At 40.1% G+C, this 14555-nt stretch overlaps 1 protein-coding gene, 1 long non-coding RNA gene and 1 other non-coding gene across 3 annotated transcripts; all 3 read right to left on the minus strand.

The window, feature by feature from the left end:
* Positions 1-3919: 3919 nt before the first annotated feature.
* Positions 3920-5796, minus strand: LOC143435569 (uncharacterized). Its single transcript, XR_013105995.1, has 3 exons — positions 5646-5796; positions 4654-4738; positions 3920-4072 (listed from the first exon to the last, which is right to left on the minus strand). It is a non-coding gene; the product is annotated as an uncharacterized LOC143435569 (long non-coding RNA).
* A 66-nt stretch (positions 5797-5862) lies between these two features.
* Rbmx (RNA binding motif protein X-linked) lies at positions 5863-12431 on the minus strand. Its single transcript, XM_034485324.2, has 9 exons — positions 12290-12431; positions 10985-11116; positions 10693-10799; positions 9770-9941; positions 9079-9231; positions 8398-8512; positions 8187-8312; positions 7536-7618; positions 5863-6881 (listed from the first exon to the last, which is right to left on the minus strand). The coding sequence occupies exons 2-9, from the start codon at positions 11091-11093 to the stop codon at positions 6571-6573; spliced, it is 1176 nt and encodes a 391-aa protein (XP_034341215.1). The 5' UTR covers positions 11094-11116; positions 12290-12431; the 3' UTR covers positions 5863-6570.
* On the minus strand, positions 10866-10937 carry LOC117695592 (small nucleolar RNA SNORD61). Its single transcript, XR_004604645.1, has one exon. It is a non-coding gene; the product is annotated as a small nucleolar RNA SNORD61 (small nucleolar RNA).
* Positions 12432-14555: the final 2124 nt, after the last annotated feature.

Genomic DNA, 14555 nt, shown 5'->3' on the forward strand with positions numbered 1-14555 from the left:
GGAGAAAAATTTCCTAATTTAGTTTAGGTGACCACCAGTACCCTTTATAGTGTGACTCCAAATTAATTCTGTCTCCATGCAAACGAATTCTGACCCTTTGCCAGCTGGCACACTTGGAGTATTAGTAAGTCAGTGGAGTATTAGTAAGTCAGTGGAGTATTAGTAAGTCAGTGGAGTATTAGTAAGCCACCGCAGGACTTGATTTTGTTTCCTGGTTCCAAAGCACAGACGTCTCTAGCCTGAGGAGCCTGTCTGGGTTATGGTCCTTCAGGGCACATATGTTCTGGACTCTGCACAGTCCCCAGAAACAACCATAGGCTGTTTTTACAGTACATCTGGCAAGACACTTCCTTATGTAGATCCTCCAACAGCCAGAGCAGATTTCTAGTAGGTTCTACTAGTTTGGTACCAGTATCCCTTAAACTTTTAACAAGTCTCAGGCATGTCTCTCCATGTTTTCATTAAGTAAGTGGTGAGACTCTTCCTTGATTTTCTAGAACAGCCCTGCAGTAGGTTTTGAAGACTAGAAAGGTGGAGAAGGGTCCTCCCTTGGGTACCTTAATCTCAACCCTACCAGTATTGACTAGAGTAATGTAATGTTTCTTATTTTATCTGGTGTTCCTGTACTCTTTGATTTCCTTTACTTCCATCACTGTTACCCATTAAGAAATTCTTCATACCAAATTTTCCTTGTACCTCCTCCTCGAATCCACAATATGGGGTCTGTTAGGCAATGTCTTCAGACAGCACAATACTCTTTAGAAGCGGAAATGAGCTGCTACAAATGTCTGGCAGGTAGGAACATCATAATCAAGGTACCTTTGTGATTCATAAAGTACCAACTGAAACCCCAAGTGCACTATGGTAGCAGTAGGGATGACCTCCAAACAGAGACGTCATGAAGTCTTGACTTTTACTGTGCTTACAAAGAAAACTGCAAGCTCGGGTGTTCAGCACAAGAAGCTCTGAGAATCAGGGCTTCCCCACAGCTCTATAAAAGCTTATTTATAAGAAATAAGTATCTTCTGACAGATACTGCTCAATATGAAGAACTCAGAATGACAACTGAATCTTAGCAAGTCTCTCATCTGACAGAACATTGATACCTGGACCTCTCCCAGATTAACAGCTTAATTCGAAGCACCTTGCCCTATAGTCTGTAGAAATGAGCCTTCTTCTGCTTAACAAAAAAATCAGACGATTTTCCTGGGACAATTTGAAAGATTCTATCTTCCTCTACATTCACCACAACCATATTCAACCCACAGTTGAATAGCCAGAGCCAAAAGTCAGGATAATCTGAGCAGGCACGGACACACAACCTAAGGGTATATGAATCAAGCTGGGAAGAATGCATAGGCAAAATATGGGTGGAGTGTCAGCATGGAATAAAGGCTACGTTATAATCAGAAGCAATGGACTAATATCAATATGGGGCTGGGGATATAACTTGGTACAGTGCTTGCCTGGCATGAACATAAGCCCTGAGTTCTATTCCCAGCACCTCAAAAACTCGGTGTGGCAGTACGGGATAAACCTAACATACTAGAGAAAGACAGAGGTCAGCAGTTCAAGGTCAGCCTATGTTCTGTGAGGACCTTGTCTCAAAAAAATATCAATACGAAGGCTGGGTGTGGTGGCACTCAGCAGGCAGAAGCAGGTGAATCTCTGTAACTTTAAGGCCACCCTGGTTCCAAGGCAGCCAGACTATGTAGAGAGAGCCTTGTCAAACAAAACCCTGATATATATTTAATTAATAAGATCTCATACATAGGGACATACATGGTACTTTGCTAATGGTGGAGTGTGGATGGAGGAAAGTGAAAACAGAATGAGAACACTTGTGGACTAATCATAATGTAACAATTGAATATGACTAACTTAGGAGAAAACAAATCTGCTTGTCCTCTCAGCAACGGTCAGATTTCTAAGGTCTGCCCTGCATAGGACAGCAGACAGTGGAAACCTTCTACAAGTTTCCCCCAAGCCTCTGAAATAAAGTGTTTCAAAAAAAATTAGCTTGTAAGAACTTTCAGTCCCTAATAAAAGGGGAAACTAACAGAACATATTGAGTTCCAAAGCCCAGCCCTGAAGATAACACAAGAGGAAATTGATGTAAAATAATAACAAGCTTTTACTATATGAGCCAGGTTCATGAACTCAATCTCCTCTACATCTGGGATACATATAATATCAACGTTCGGGATACATATAATATCAACCTTCTTTACAGGTGAAAGACCAGCTACAGGTTAATTTCTCCAAAGTTCCCACAAGTGGTAATGCGGAAACTGGGATTTAAACTCACTGGAAAACCATTCCCTACTTCAACCTAGATAGAAAACAGAATTAGCAAGAAACAGCTCTGAAGGCCAGCTGGATCGTGGAGCATGCATGTTACATGGGTAGTCCCAGAGGTCACACTTAAAAACCCAATCTTATACTCTGAGTTACTAGGTATACCTGTCAAGGTAAGGGTCTGCTGGGAGTCCTCCTTAGGGAATCTAACTCAAAGGGGGAAAAATTGTTCCAAGATATGCAAGAAATCAAGGTAGATGCAACAGGGGAAATCATTGGTATATGAGCCTTGACTTCTTAGGTATGACAGCTCTCATTTCACTTTTATGTTAAGGATTAAGGAAAGCACCTGAATCATCATGTTTACCTAAGGTTTTAACTTGCCATAGTAGAGGAAGGCCAGTGGTCAGACATCTCAGGGACTCTGGATGTCCCTGTACCAACAGTGCCCCAGAACCGAAGTTTGGGGAGGAAAATTAGGTGGAAAAAAACCTGAAAAGCCTAAAATGAATTTCTATTTACAAAAAGGGCTTAAAAAAGAACCCAACACCACAAAGACACATGTTCAAGTTTTATTGGGTTTCAATGCGAAACATTCCAAAAAATGATCTATAATACCTATGTTCTACATCCAGCGACCAAACACACCACAACACTTTCTGTATTTAAATTCTTCTACAACCAGACTTTAGCCAGAAGAATCAAGGCTAATTTTTTTCTAATTGCAAATTTTAGGCCTGCTGGTTCTATATTCTACCATTTGTCAAAAAAGTCTCTTAAAATTTTCCATCTACTCCCTACTTTGAATTTAATATTCGTATTCAGTGTAGCATTGTCCATGACAAACTAAAAAAATCTACATAAAATATCAAGAGCCTAAAGGTCTTGACAGAAGAACCCACTCCAGGCCTGATTAGAGTATTAAAGTCTTGAAATTCCCTCAACTATAACAGTATTGTAACAAATTCTTAAGAAAAATCACAGAAGTTGAGTTAAATTCTTTGACCCTATAACTCAACCTGCTTCTGTTGAAAATATCTGCATTTACATTACTGGTTCTTAATTTCCAAAGCAGTAAACTAGAGCTGTATCATGATTCGTTTTCAAGACGGAGACCTGAGGGTAAAGTACCTTTATAAAACTACAATGACCCAGTGACCTATTTTTGTTTTCAATATGCTTTCCACTAGTCTAACAATGTTTCCAGTTTTTGCTTTCATTTCCCAGCACTGCCCTTCCCCTTCTAAGTTTTACAGGACAACTAGTTATGTTTCTTACTGATGAGGCAATTCATCAAATGGGTTCCTTCTGAAAATCAGACATCAATGAATAAAGTTACCACCGAGGTGTAATTTTTATGACTGAAGTGTTTCTGTGTGTTCTGCCAGGGGTTGAACTCTAGGCCTCACTGGTACTCAGGCAAGCATTCCACCATGGAGTTACAGTCCCAGATAATTCAAGTTTCCTCTAGTCAGTGATCAGCTCTAAATTGAAGAGTTGCTCCATTACTTTGTCGGAACCACTGAACGTCTACAAAGAGTCACCGGAACTTCTTGAGTAGGTGCCTCCACTTAACAATTAGTCTCCCTCTATCCAGTCAGTTTTTAAGTGATCACCACTCCCTAAAGGGTTAACCAGCACTGAGATTAGGTTTAATCAGCCTCCCTCCCTTGAAGACAAAAAAAAATCTATTGCCTGTACCAAACCAATTCTGCTGCGCACTGGGCAAGCAACTGCTGTGGCTTAGTCTCAGCATTCCTCTGCTTCAACAACTCTGCAAAGAAAAGCATAGGATCAAATTACAGAAAATTTTACAATGTAAAGTACCTCAGTCTTGGTTTTTCAGTTTAAGTATTAGCTCTAAAGTGCCAGCTTCCAAAGGTGGCTATATTCATTACAACTACTATTATAAGCATTAGTTTTGTCACATTAAAATCAGATACCCTGCCACCCTGTGCCCACGAAATTTGGAAGTTGCAGTAGCAGCTGTATCACTAACTAGTCAATTGAAAATAAGCAAGCCCCAACAGCGTGCAATTCATACATTGCTCACACAGCAAACCATTAATTAGATAGGCTCTTTTAATAAGAACTCCTGCAGGCAAGAGCTGTTAGTAACTTTCAGAAACAGCTTGTACTACCATACTACTGATACTCTAAATGAAAATACATCGATATGCATTCACTCAAAATGGATGGGCTAGATGTTCCATGACAAAATAACTTCATCCACATGTCCAGAGTTGAGCATTATCCACATTTCACAGATGAATTAGAGGTCAGAAAATGCTTGTCAGTATTATGGCCACCCAATGACAAAGCTACAAGTATTTCAACACTGCTTCCAACACTCACCTGAGCATCTGACTGTTCCTTACTGCCAGCTTTATCTACTGTGAATCAATCAGCACTCCATGACCAAATGACCATTAGGTTCAACCTGCAAAAATTACATGAATGAAAACTACTTATTTCTCTAAAGGAAGTTCTTGAACACTCGCCTATGCTCCCCCCACACACCTTTTTCCAGAAAGAACAGGCAAGTTCAGACTTGCAGCTTAATGCATATTTCATGTTCTACTACTTCTCTTAATTGGTGGAAGGTTCACTGGCTTGGGATGGACTGGAATGGCTTAAATGGTTAAGTTGCATGGCTTATGGATTCTCATTCTTTTCCAATGGTGCACTGCCACGTTAAATCCATAAGTTGAACCGACAAAACATTTGAAGGAATAAGTGCAGTCTAAGGATTTTTAGTTGGAGGTCTTCAAGTTTACTATATTCAAGAGCATCTTTTTCAACTTCATGGCTGGACCTGGGTCATGCATGCTGCCTCAGGTTTTTTGCTTTTTTAAAGACCACTTGCAATAGATTTTTTTCTCCATACAGTGTAGTTTCATAGAACTAAAACAAGTCAGGCATCCAACTAAAGGTCAAGTTTGCAATGGCTTATAGGGGTCAGACGGGGGACCCCAATCCTAAGCCATTTCTTATATTGACTAAAAGACTAATTTGAAAAAAAAAAGTCAAAACATGAAGCATGTTTACAGGTCTTCATCAAAAATATGTAAGAAAAAATTTCCCCCTCCCAGTTCCCAGACTGCTATTGATAAACAAACTGGCTGCATTAATGCCTCTAAGTGTCATACATGCGTTAAAAAATTCCAAGTGTTGAATTTGGAGGACTTCTAATACGCTATTGAACATTTGTGGGTTTTTTCCAAGTTTTTTTTTTAAAATCTAGAAGGCATTTCCATTGCCATGAAGTACAGTAGGCTTCACTGTACTATGAGGAAGGTAAGTGCTCAATTTCGACTTAGACGGAAAAACTAGTTTGCTTTGCTTACCATCTTTGCGGTTTCACAGGCATTTGGTGCTTTAAATCTGATGTGGAATGCTGATAGATTCACTTTTTAGAAGTCATAAGCCTTTAGGAAGTTGGAGATAACTTCATTGCTTATCTATTTTCTCCTTTGCAATCAAGCTGTTCCTTTAAAAGTGAGACACTACAGAGTTGCAAAAATTTGAAACAGTAAGAGCAAGCATCGTTTTGCAGCTTCATGGTTGATTTTGGCCAAACTTTTTATTGAGTATTTTGTAGTTCTTTAACACACACTTAAATGGTCTTACTCAGGGAGGGGAAGGGAGGTTCTTGTAGATTCCCAAGGAAATGTCAGAAAAGCAAAATATGGCCAGTATCCATTTGCTTTTTTTGTTGGGTTTCTGGGTAAATAGTACATCCCTAGGCATCGGATCTCAGGTTTGTTTGTTTGTTTTAATATATATACTTCGAACATTGAGATTTCAGTTGGAAGACACCATAAAATCCTGAAAGTAGCACACCCAACCAACCCTCTCTAATGGCTAGCTTGTCTGCACAGGAAGGGTGATTCATCTCTCAATGGAGACCAAAGGACATCTAGATGGCTGAACGTTTGTGGAAGATCTTGGGATTGCTTGCCTCATTGACTAGAAAAAAATCAGGAAGTGGCCTTCAGGGACACTTTTACTTGGAAAAGTACAACACTAGTAACAAGTCAAGGCTTACACATCTCTACCATTTGCTTGTTGAAAGCAACTCATAATAGCAAATAAAATTAATCATGTCTTACTTTTTCCCTCACAAGAACATAAAAATTATTAAGGGGAATAGGAAATTTTAAAAAGGTAACACAATCTTTCCTTTTAGTAGTTCTTGGGTAGTTTATGACAAAGTTTCCATTTTTGTTTGTTTCTTTGAATGGGGATTTTTGGTCCAAGTTTTGTTTGTTCCTAGTATCTGCTTCTGCCTCCCCCTCTATCAGATCGGCTTCCTCCACGGCCACCACCTCTTGGTGCTCCGCGGCTTGAACTGCTGTAGGAATCACGTGGAGGAGGGTACCCCCTTTCCATAGAAGGGGGAAGCCCTCGTTCTTGTCTGCCCACGCGATCACGACCACTTGAGTAGAGATCACTTCGGCTGCTTGAGTAACTGTCTCGACTTCCACCATATCCGTCACGTGAGCTGCTGTAATCATCATAGCGACTGCTTCCACCATAAGATGGCGGGGGCCCTCGTGTAGGTGGAGCACTACGTGAGTTACCTGCAGGGTCAATGGTCAGGTAATATGGCAACACTATAAATTGTATATATACAACATTTAAATCTGAATTTACAGAATTGTGTGTATTAAAAGTTTACTTTCTCAACTGGGAAGTTTTAAACTCTACCATTGCTGGCCATAAGAGGGAATTGCTCATCTGCTGAGGTACGGATTGATTTTAATGTTTGTTTGAAAAGACTGAAGACGTTGTGTATTTCAAGAGGACATTCCAGACAGCTTGTTATTTACAGTAGACACTCAGCCACTTTCCAGTGATAAGTTGCAATTTTTGAACTGTTGAGTTTCCTTCATATTGCAATGGTAAATATTGATCTGGTTAATAAAATTTTTAAATTGTATTTTCACTGTTGGGGGAAAACACATAAGGCTGCCAATTTAAGCAAGCAAAATCCCCTCCAAAGCAAGCGAACAGCCTCAAAAGAAAAAAAACAAACAAACAAAATAACAAAAATGAAACAAGGAAAGAACCAAAACACCCTTCATGAAACTAGGAAAAGCCCAGCTGATAAAGTTACCCCTTTGAAAGCAAGCAAATGTCCCTTTGAAAAGCAAGCACCACGCAGCCTATTAATCCAGCTCATGAACCTAAAACCTCAAGCTGGTGATGGTTAAGATCCTTAACCGGTATCTTACCATAACTCTCATACGAATCTCTGTAGGAGCCTCCACTTGGATGATCTGAATAGTCACGATCCCGGCCATATCCGTCTCTATCACTAAATAAAAGCAGTTGTTAAATTAAAATATATTAAATATTTAATTAAAATATTATTTCATAATAAATTCTAAAAATATCCCAATCCTAAAAACAAAACAAAAACAAAACAAAACAGGGCTTTCAAAGTCTCAAATCTCTTATTACTTTGTTCTGTTTTTAACTGTCTGATGTAAAAATAAATAGTGTATGAGAGGAGAAATCTGCGAGCCATGGCAATCCTGTAGAGGTCAAAAGAATCTCTTCCCCCCCCTTCCATCTTTACACAGGTTTCAAGGCTGGAAGTTGGGTAACCAGGGATATTTGTAAAGTGCTTTTAACAGCTTAAGTTACCTCTCAAGCCCCCACGGCATGAAGTCTTACAGAAAATTCTTTTTTCTTTTTTGGTTTTTCAAGACAGGGTTTCTCTGTGTAGCCCAGGCTGTCCTGGAACTCACTCTGTAGACCAGGCTGGCCTCGAACTCAGAAATCCGCCTGCCTCTGCCTCCCAAGTGCTGGGATTAAAGGTGTGTGCCACCACTGCCCGGCCAGAAAATTCCTATAAGCAATCATAGTTAGTAGCCACTTACCTATAGCCTCTTGATGGATAGTCATCTCGTGAACTGGAATGACCATAATCACGGTAAGTATAATCTCTTGGTGGTGGCACATAATCTCGCGTATCTCGAGAACTTGGATAGTCTCTGCTTGAATAACTGCAATAAAAGAAAATTTGGTGTATGCTTCTGGTGTGCTTTCTTTCAACAGGACTCTTAAAAAGAAAATGCACTTTTCTGTTACCTGTCTTTAGTGGAATATCCATCATCTCTCGGGGACAAATAAACATCTCTACGAGAAGGCAGCGGCTCCCTTCGTGGCGGACCTCCGTAACCATCTCTTCCACGTGACACAGGGGCTTAAAGAAAAAAAATAATCATTAAAATCTAGCCATCGACAAGCTAAAATGTCAGTTATGCTCAGACAATAAAAAGACAGTGATTTAATCAAATGTTCAGTGTAGCTAAGACAGGAAGCCTCCCAGTCGCATCATTTCAGTGCTCACTAATTATGAGATTAACTGGAATCCATCCATCAATTATAAGCATAAGCATTTAAACAAAATGTATTACTGTGCATTTATGGTGGAGGCTTTTGTGCCTGTGATGGCGTAAATGTGGATCAGGACAACTCTGTAGTGAATGCCTTTTCCACTTTTGTGTGTGAATGGGGATTGGATTCAAGTTCTTATGCTCGAATAGCACAGGCTATTAAAAAAAGTGATTTAATCAACTCAGTGGGTAAAAATGTTTTACCCACTGAGTCATCTCAGTGGCCAAGCATTTTAAAAAAATAAAAAAGGTGTTGAACTCTTGATGATCCTCCTACACACATACATCCCTCACATCCCAATGCTGGAATTGGACTAGCACCACCTTGCCTGACTGACATAGCAGGCCAGATTTGAATGTATGTCACACCTACCTCTTCCTCCCATTCCACTGCTGCTACGAACTGGTCCTGAAGGTGCTGATCTTTTAGGAGGAGGACCTCCACTTCGTGGCAGTGGTCCTCTTTTTACTGGAAGAGGTCCTCTCGAAGAACTCAGGGTAAAATCCATGGAATAGCCACCATCATCTATATTAGAATAGAAAGAAAATACATTAACACAATAATTAAGAAAAAAAACCCAAGAAAAAGACTAAGAACTATTTGCCTCGAGGGAAAAAAAACACAATTATGTGCACGTGCATGGGTCACAACATTATCTTTTCTGCTTAGTTGGGGAGGCTGGGTTTGTTTTCCATTGAGCAAGAGCAAGCATGACAAGAGTTCAGGACCAGCCTCAATTAACAAGGGAAACTTTGTTTCAGAAATCCAGACCTCCTGTAGACTAGGAAAATAAAAGAATGATCTGGGTAAGCTCCAATCCTGCCCTTCATTTTTTTTTTTACTTTGGTAAGACTATGTGGTCCATAATTTTAACATTGTAATATAATTTGGGCCATCCACATTTTCCTTTCAAGTCATGAGTAAGGTCGTCAGTCTCCATTTCAAAGGCTTTAGCCTTTGAAAAAGACTGCACACACCAATGTAGATCTACAGCTTAACTTAAAACCCCAAGCCTGAATTCCAATCATTACTCATGTGTCCAAGCCTGAGTTCCAATCATTACCCATGTGTCCTCCCCGTGAGGGGGGTCCTCTGGTTCCTCCACTTCCTCCTCTTCCTCCTCGAAGACCTCTAGGAGGGCCTCTGCTTCTTGGAGGTGGAGGCAGTCCACGTCTACCACTTTCAAATGATGGTTTGGTGGCTTGCTCCACCTTGATGGCTTTTCCATCTAAGGACTTCAAAGAGAAAAAAAATTGTATCAAGATTTAAAGAAAACTTAAAAGATCCACTCACTATGCCCTGTGACTCCAATAGGCCCTTTAAAATAGCTTTATCTGCCAAATATCATAGGAAAAATGATGGAAATACTATTTCTATATATAATACAATTCCATTCATTTAAAATTTCTACTAGATGCAAGACATTCACTATACTACTCCTTAGGAAAATAAACGTCTAAGTATGTGTTCAAGTTGTTACCAAAACAAAAAATAGCTAAGTTATCAAATTATGGTTTATGGGTTCTAAGATATACAAGGTATCACATAACATCATTATATACTGCTCTGAACTAACTCTTCTTAGGCATATAACCCTTATCATTAGCCACAAAATTTGGTTGTGGAATCACAATAAAATCAGACCTGAGACTGGGCATGGTCTTTTATTTCTAGCATGCAGGGGAGGATCTGTGAGTTTGAGGTCAGCATGATCTATATAGTCAAGACTACAAAAAAAAAAAAAAAAAAAAAAAACAAAAAAAAAAAAACAAAAAAAAAAAAACAAAATCTATATACATCGACTCAAACTGACTCAAAAAAAAAATACAATAAAATAAAATTCAGAAGAGTAGTGGCTGTGATGAAAAGTCTCTGGCTATGCATACATACACAAAATAAAAATTCCAGAGCTGTTCTGACTGAAGTTTGGATAACACTTTAGTTATTTTTGTCACCAAGAAACACCTTTTTATTAAACAATCATACCTTTCCATTCATGTCTCTGGCAGCATCCTTTGCATCTGCTGGGCTTTCAAAGGTGACAAATGCGAATCCTCTTGACTTATTGGTTTCTCGGTCCTTCATCAAAAGCACTGAAACAATTGGGGGGGGGTTACTTTCATTCAAACAAAGATAATCAGAGCATATTTGCAAAAAGCAAGCTCAGAACTTCTTAGAGGACAAAATACATTATCATGTCAGATGATCAGTTCATTCAAATTCATCACAGCTTGTCTTTTAATAATATTAATATAGCACATAATTTTAGATAACTCACCTTCTACTATTCGTCCATATTTGCCAAACACTGCCTCGAGGGCCTTCTCATTTGTTTCTGTATTAAGCCCACCAATAAAGAGCTTTCCTGGGCGATCTGCTTCAACCATTTTTCCTCTCAACTGACGGGGGTCTGCTGAAAAATGATATTATTACCTCTTTGGAAGAAAGTCCCCTAAGTTTATTGAACAGCTTAGTTATGGCTCATGTCTTATTAAAATCTGTATTATTTAGTAACTAAAGACACTGATAAACCTTAAGTACAGAAAAAAAACAATTAAAATACTTTGGCTAACAGTGCAGGACAATTTTCATTAACGGGGTTGAAAAAGCCCGCCTAATTTACCGTTTTCATCTGCCCTGACATGATTTAGTCAATGAACAGCTACTCAACACTTGAAAAGACTACTTTTACTTCTAAATATATTTTATTTTTAGTACAAGGTTGCAGCCTTAGAGTGCAGGAATTAACAGAGGGGGGCCACTACACCTGGCTAAGGTATTGATCTCTTATCTTTAAAACAATTGGTTACTTATCATCTTACTTGCTACCCGCCCCCCTCCCCGCCCCTAACCCGCAGCGAAAGGTATAAAAAACTTCCTATTCATTCAAGGTCACCAGCCAGACGCACCAAGTAAAAGACATTTAGATTTCCTTTCCACATTTAGATTTCCTAGTTAAGTTTAGGAACAAAACTTAGAACAAAGTCGCTGCATCTAGCCCAACGGAAGATTGTTATCCGATTGAAAAGATAAAAGTGGCAGAGTCGGAAAATAACGGATCTCCGAATCACACACTCTTAACACTCTTCTCCAGTCCTGGCACCTAATTAACACTCATTAAAAACCGCGTGTTAAAGACAAAATGGCGACACTTGGATCCAACCCAGAACTACCAACAACCTTCGGGCAAACTAACTTTTGCATTGACACTAGCAGCGAAAACTCTGAAGACTTCCTCTTCTTACCGCCAAGGACCAGAGGAAGCCGCAGTGAAGTCCACCAACCTATCATTGGCACCGACGCTATTCCGGCGCTACTCCCGCGGTCCCTGAATGTCCCGCCCCACCTACAAAGCAGCGCCCTCCGCCCTCCGGCGACAGGGAACAGCCAAACCTCCGGGAGACGCACCCAAGATAACGGACCCCTCAGTGTGCTGCTTCCACCCCTTCTGCTTTAAATAGGTTGACACCTTTGGGTGTCTTAAAATGGCGCTCGCCGCCACTATCTCCCGGGAAACAAATGATATCCTGCCTTAACAGGACAAGTCTGTATGGAAAACAGGTCAAGGAAAGGAAGGTCCTACCCGAGGGGACTGCGACGGTCTCAAGCTCCTATGAGCTCGCTGGACGGGGCCTCCAGAGCAGCGCCGCACAAGTGACAGCTACCGATTCTCAGAACTGAACAGAAATGACGCTAGGACGACTGCGCAACGAGGGCGAACAAAGGAGACAGCAATCTTTATACTACCCGGGAACGAGGCTGAAGAACCCGGATGGAAATTAAGCTTAGAATTTGAAGCACGAAGGGAGGGAAGGGACTGGTTCCCAGACTCTTCATTGGCTGTCTCCTTTGTCATTCACTAGTCACTCCGCCTCTTTCCTGTGTCTCTTAAAGTTCTGGCCGGTACAGAATTTTAACCGTTTGCCCTGCCCCCATCCATTCTCCTCCAAGACGCCTTTTAGCTTTATGCTAAAACAGTGCGCGGGATTTATTGAGTAGAGAAATAAATTTATTGAGCGACCTAGTAGGTCAAGCAAGGTGCAAAACTTTTACTTTTGCATGAAAATCCTAATTCCAAAAGCAAGGTGAGAACGGTACCTAGTACAATGCCAATGTTGTAGAAATAGGAAACAAAGAAGTTTTGTTGCTACTCCATAACTGGCCAAATTTTCTTGAGCAATAAGTAATACATTGGAAGAATCTGCTAAGTGTTAAGTGAAAACAGGACGTAATGGTATCACAAAACCAGCATCCATATAGAACAATTACTGAATACTTAACTTAGATTCGTGTACAAGTGAGACCAGGGTCAGGTGCCTCGGGGTTAAGACAGCAAAATAAAAATCCCTGACGATAGCTGGAGTGTTTACCCACACATTTCATCCCAGTATTTGGGACGCTGAAGTAGGGCAGTTAGGACTCTCAACATTCTGGCTTTGTTAGAGCCTGTCTCAAAAATCAAACCAAACAAAAACAAAAGAAAATGCTACCAGGTATGCTTGAACTTCAAGTGGGCATTCATAATTTGTTTTGTGTTTTGAGACAGTGTAAATCAGGCTGAGGGTGGTCTTGGAATTCACAGCTATCCTCCTGCCTCAAATTTCCAAGTACTGAGATTATAGGCATGAGCTACCATACCAGGTTCTGTATTCAAAATTTTTATCTGCCTTGTGAAAGGAAAATTACAATTTAACCTTGGGATTTTCTTTTCTCTTTTCTTTTCTTTCTTTTTTTCTTTTCCTTTTCTTTTCATGAGACAGGATTTCCCTGGCTGTCCTAGAACTTGTTCTGCAGACCAGGCTGGACTCAATAGCAGAGATCTCTCTGTCTTTGCCTCCCAAGTGTAAGGATCTAAAGATCCCTAAAGATGTGTATGACCGTCACCCTACTGGCTGGGCTTTTAATTTCCTTACAAGTTAAAAAAAATTCAACCCATTGTGGTGGCTCATACCTTTAACTCCAGTTTGGGAGGTAGAGGCAGGTATCTCAGATTGAAACCAGTCTGGTTCAATGACAGCTAGAGCTACTTGGTGAGACCCTGACTCAGAACAAACCAAACAAAACTTCACTTAACAAAACAGAACAAGGTTTTCAAAACATCAGAAATCCACAGAAACATTTCTGTATTAATGTTCATTTTGATTAGAGACCTGTCTGCTCCTGACAGCTTCCTGTCTTGGATTCTAAGAAGAAATTGAGCATCTTTGGAGTTATTCCAATTGTGGTGAGACAGCCACTAGGCAAGAATTGCCTCTTTCCATCTACAGACAAATTACTGTCCAGAAAAGGACACACTTGCAGAACAGTCGACTGATTATATCTGCCTAGACAGAGTAATCAGCCCTTAATAATTCTGCATCACTAGGTCTGTCAGATGATCCTGGGCCAGAAGGCTGAAGATCAGATGCTCCAACATTTTGTAGTATAGGGACTGTCCAGGTGTTCAGAGGTCTCTATAAATTGGCTAAGTTTTAGAAGCTATGCTTTGTGCTTCCCACAATTTCAGTTAGCTCAGTCACTCTAGATTTCTGATGGGGTTGAAAACTTATAGTCTCATAGCCAATCCTGGCTATTTACTTTGAGAGAAAAGATTTGAGAGGATGGTTTTCAGCTGACATTCATTCTAAAGCCAAGAAAAAAAAGCCAGGTTCAGAACTAAGTCTTTTATTTAGGAGAGATGACAGAGGTTCTGGTTAGTCAACAAAATGATGGACTGGGTATTAGGTCTATCTTGCACCTAACTGACATAAATTGGTATAGTTATGCTCTAACTGTATTTTGAGAGAAAAATTTTATTTTAACAGGAAGGGTGATATGTAGGAGGATCTAAGGTGGGAGGAGTAAGGAGA

Source organism: Arvicanthis niloticus, chromosome X, assembly GCF_011762505.2.
Source record: "Arvicanthis niloticus isolate mArvNil1 chromosome X, mArvNil1.pat.X, whole genome shotgun sequence".
NCBI lineage: Eukaryota > Metazoa > Chordata > Mammalia > Rodentia > Muridae > Arvicanthis > Arvicanthis niloticus.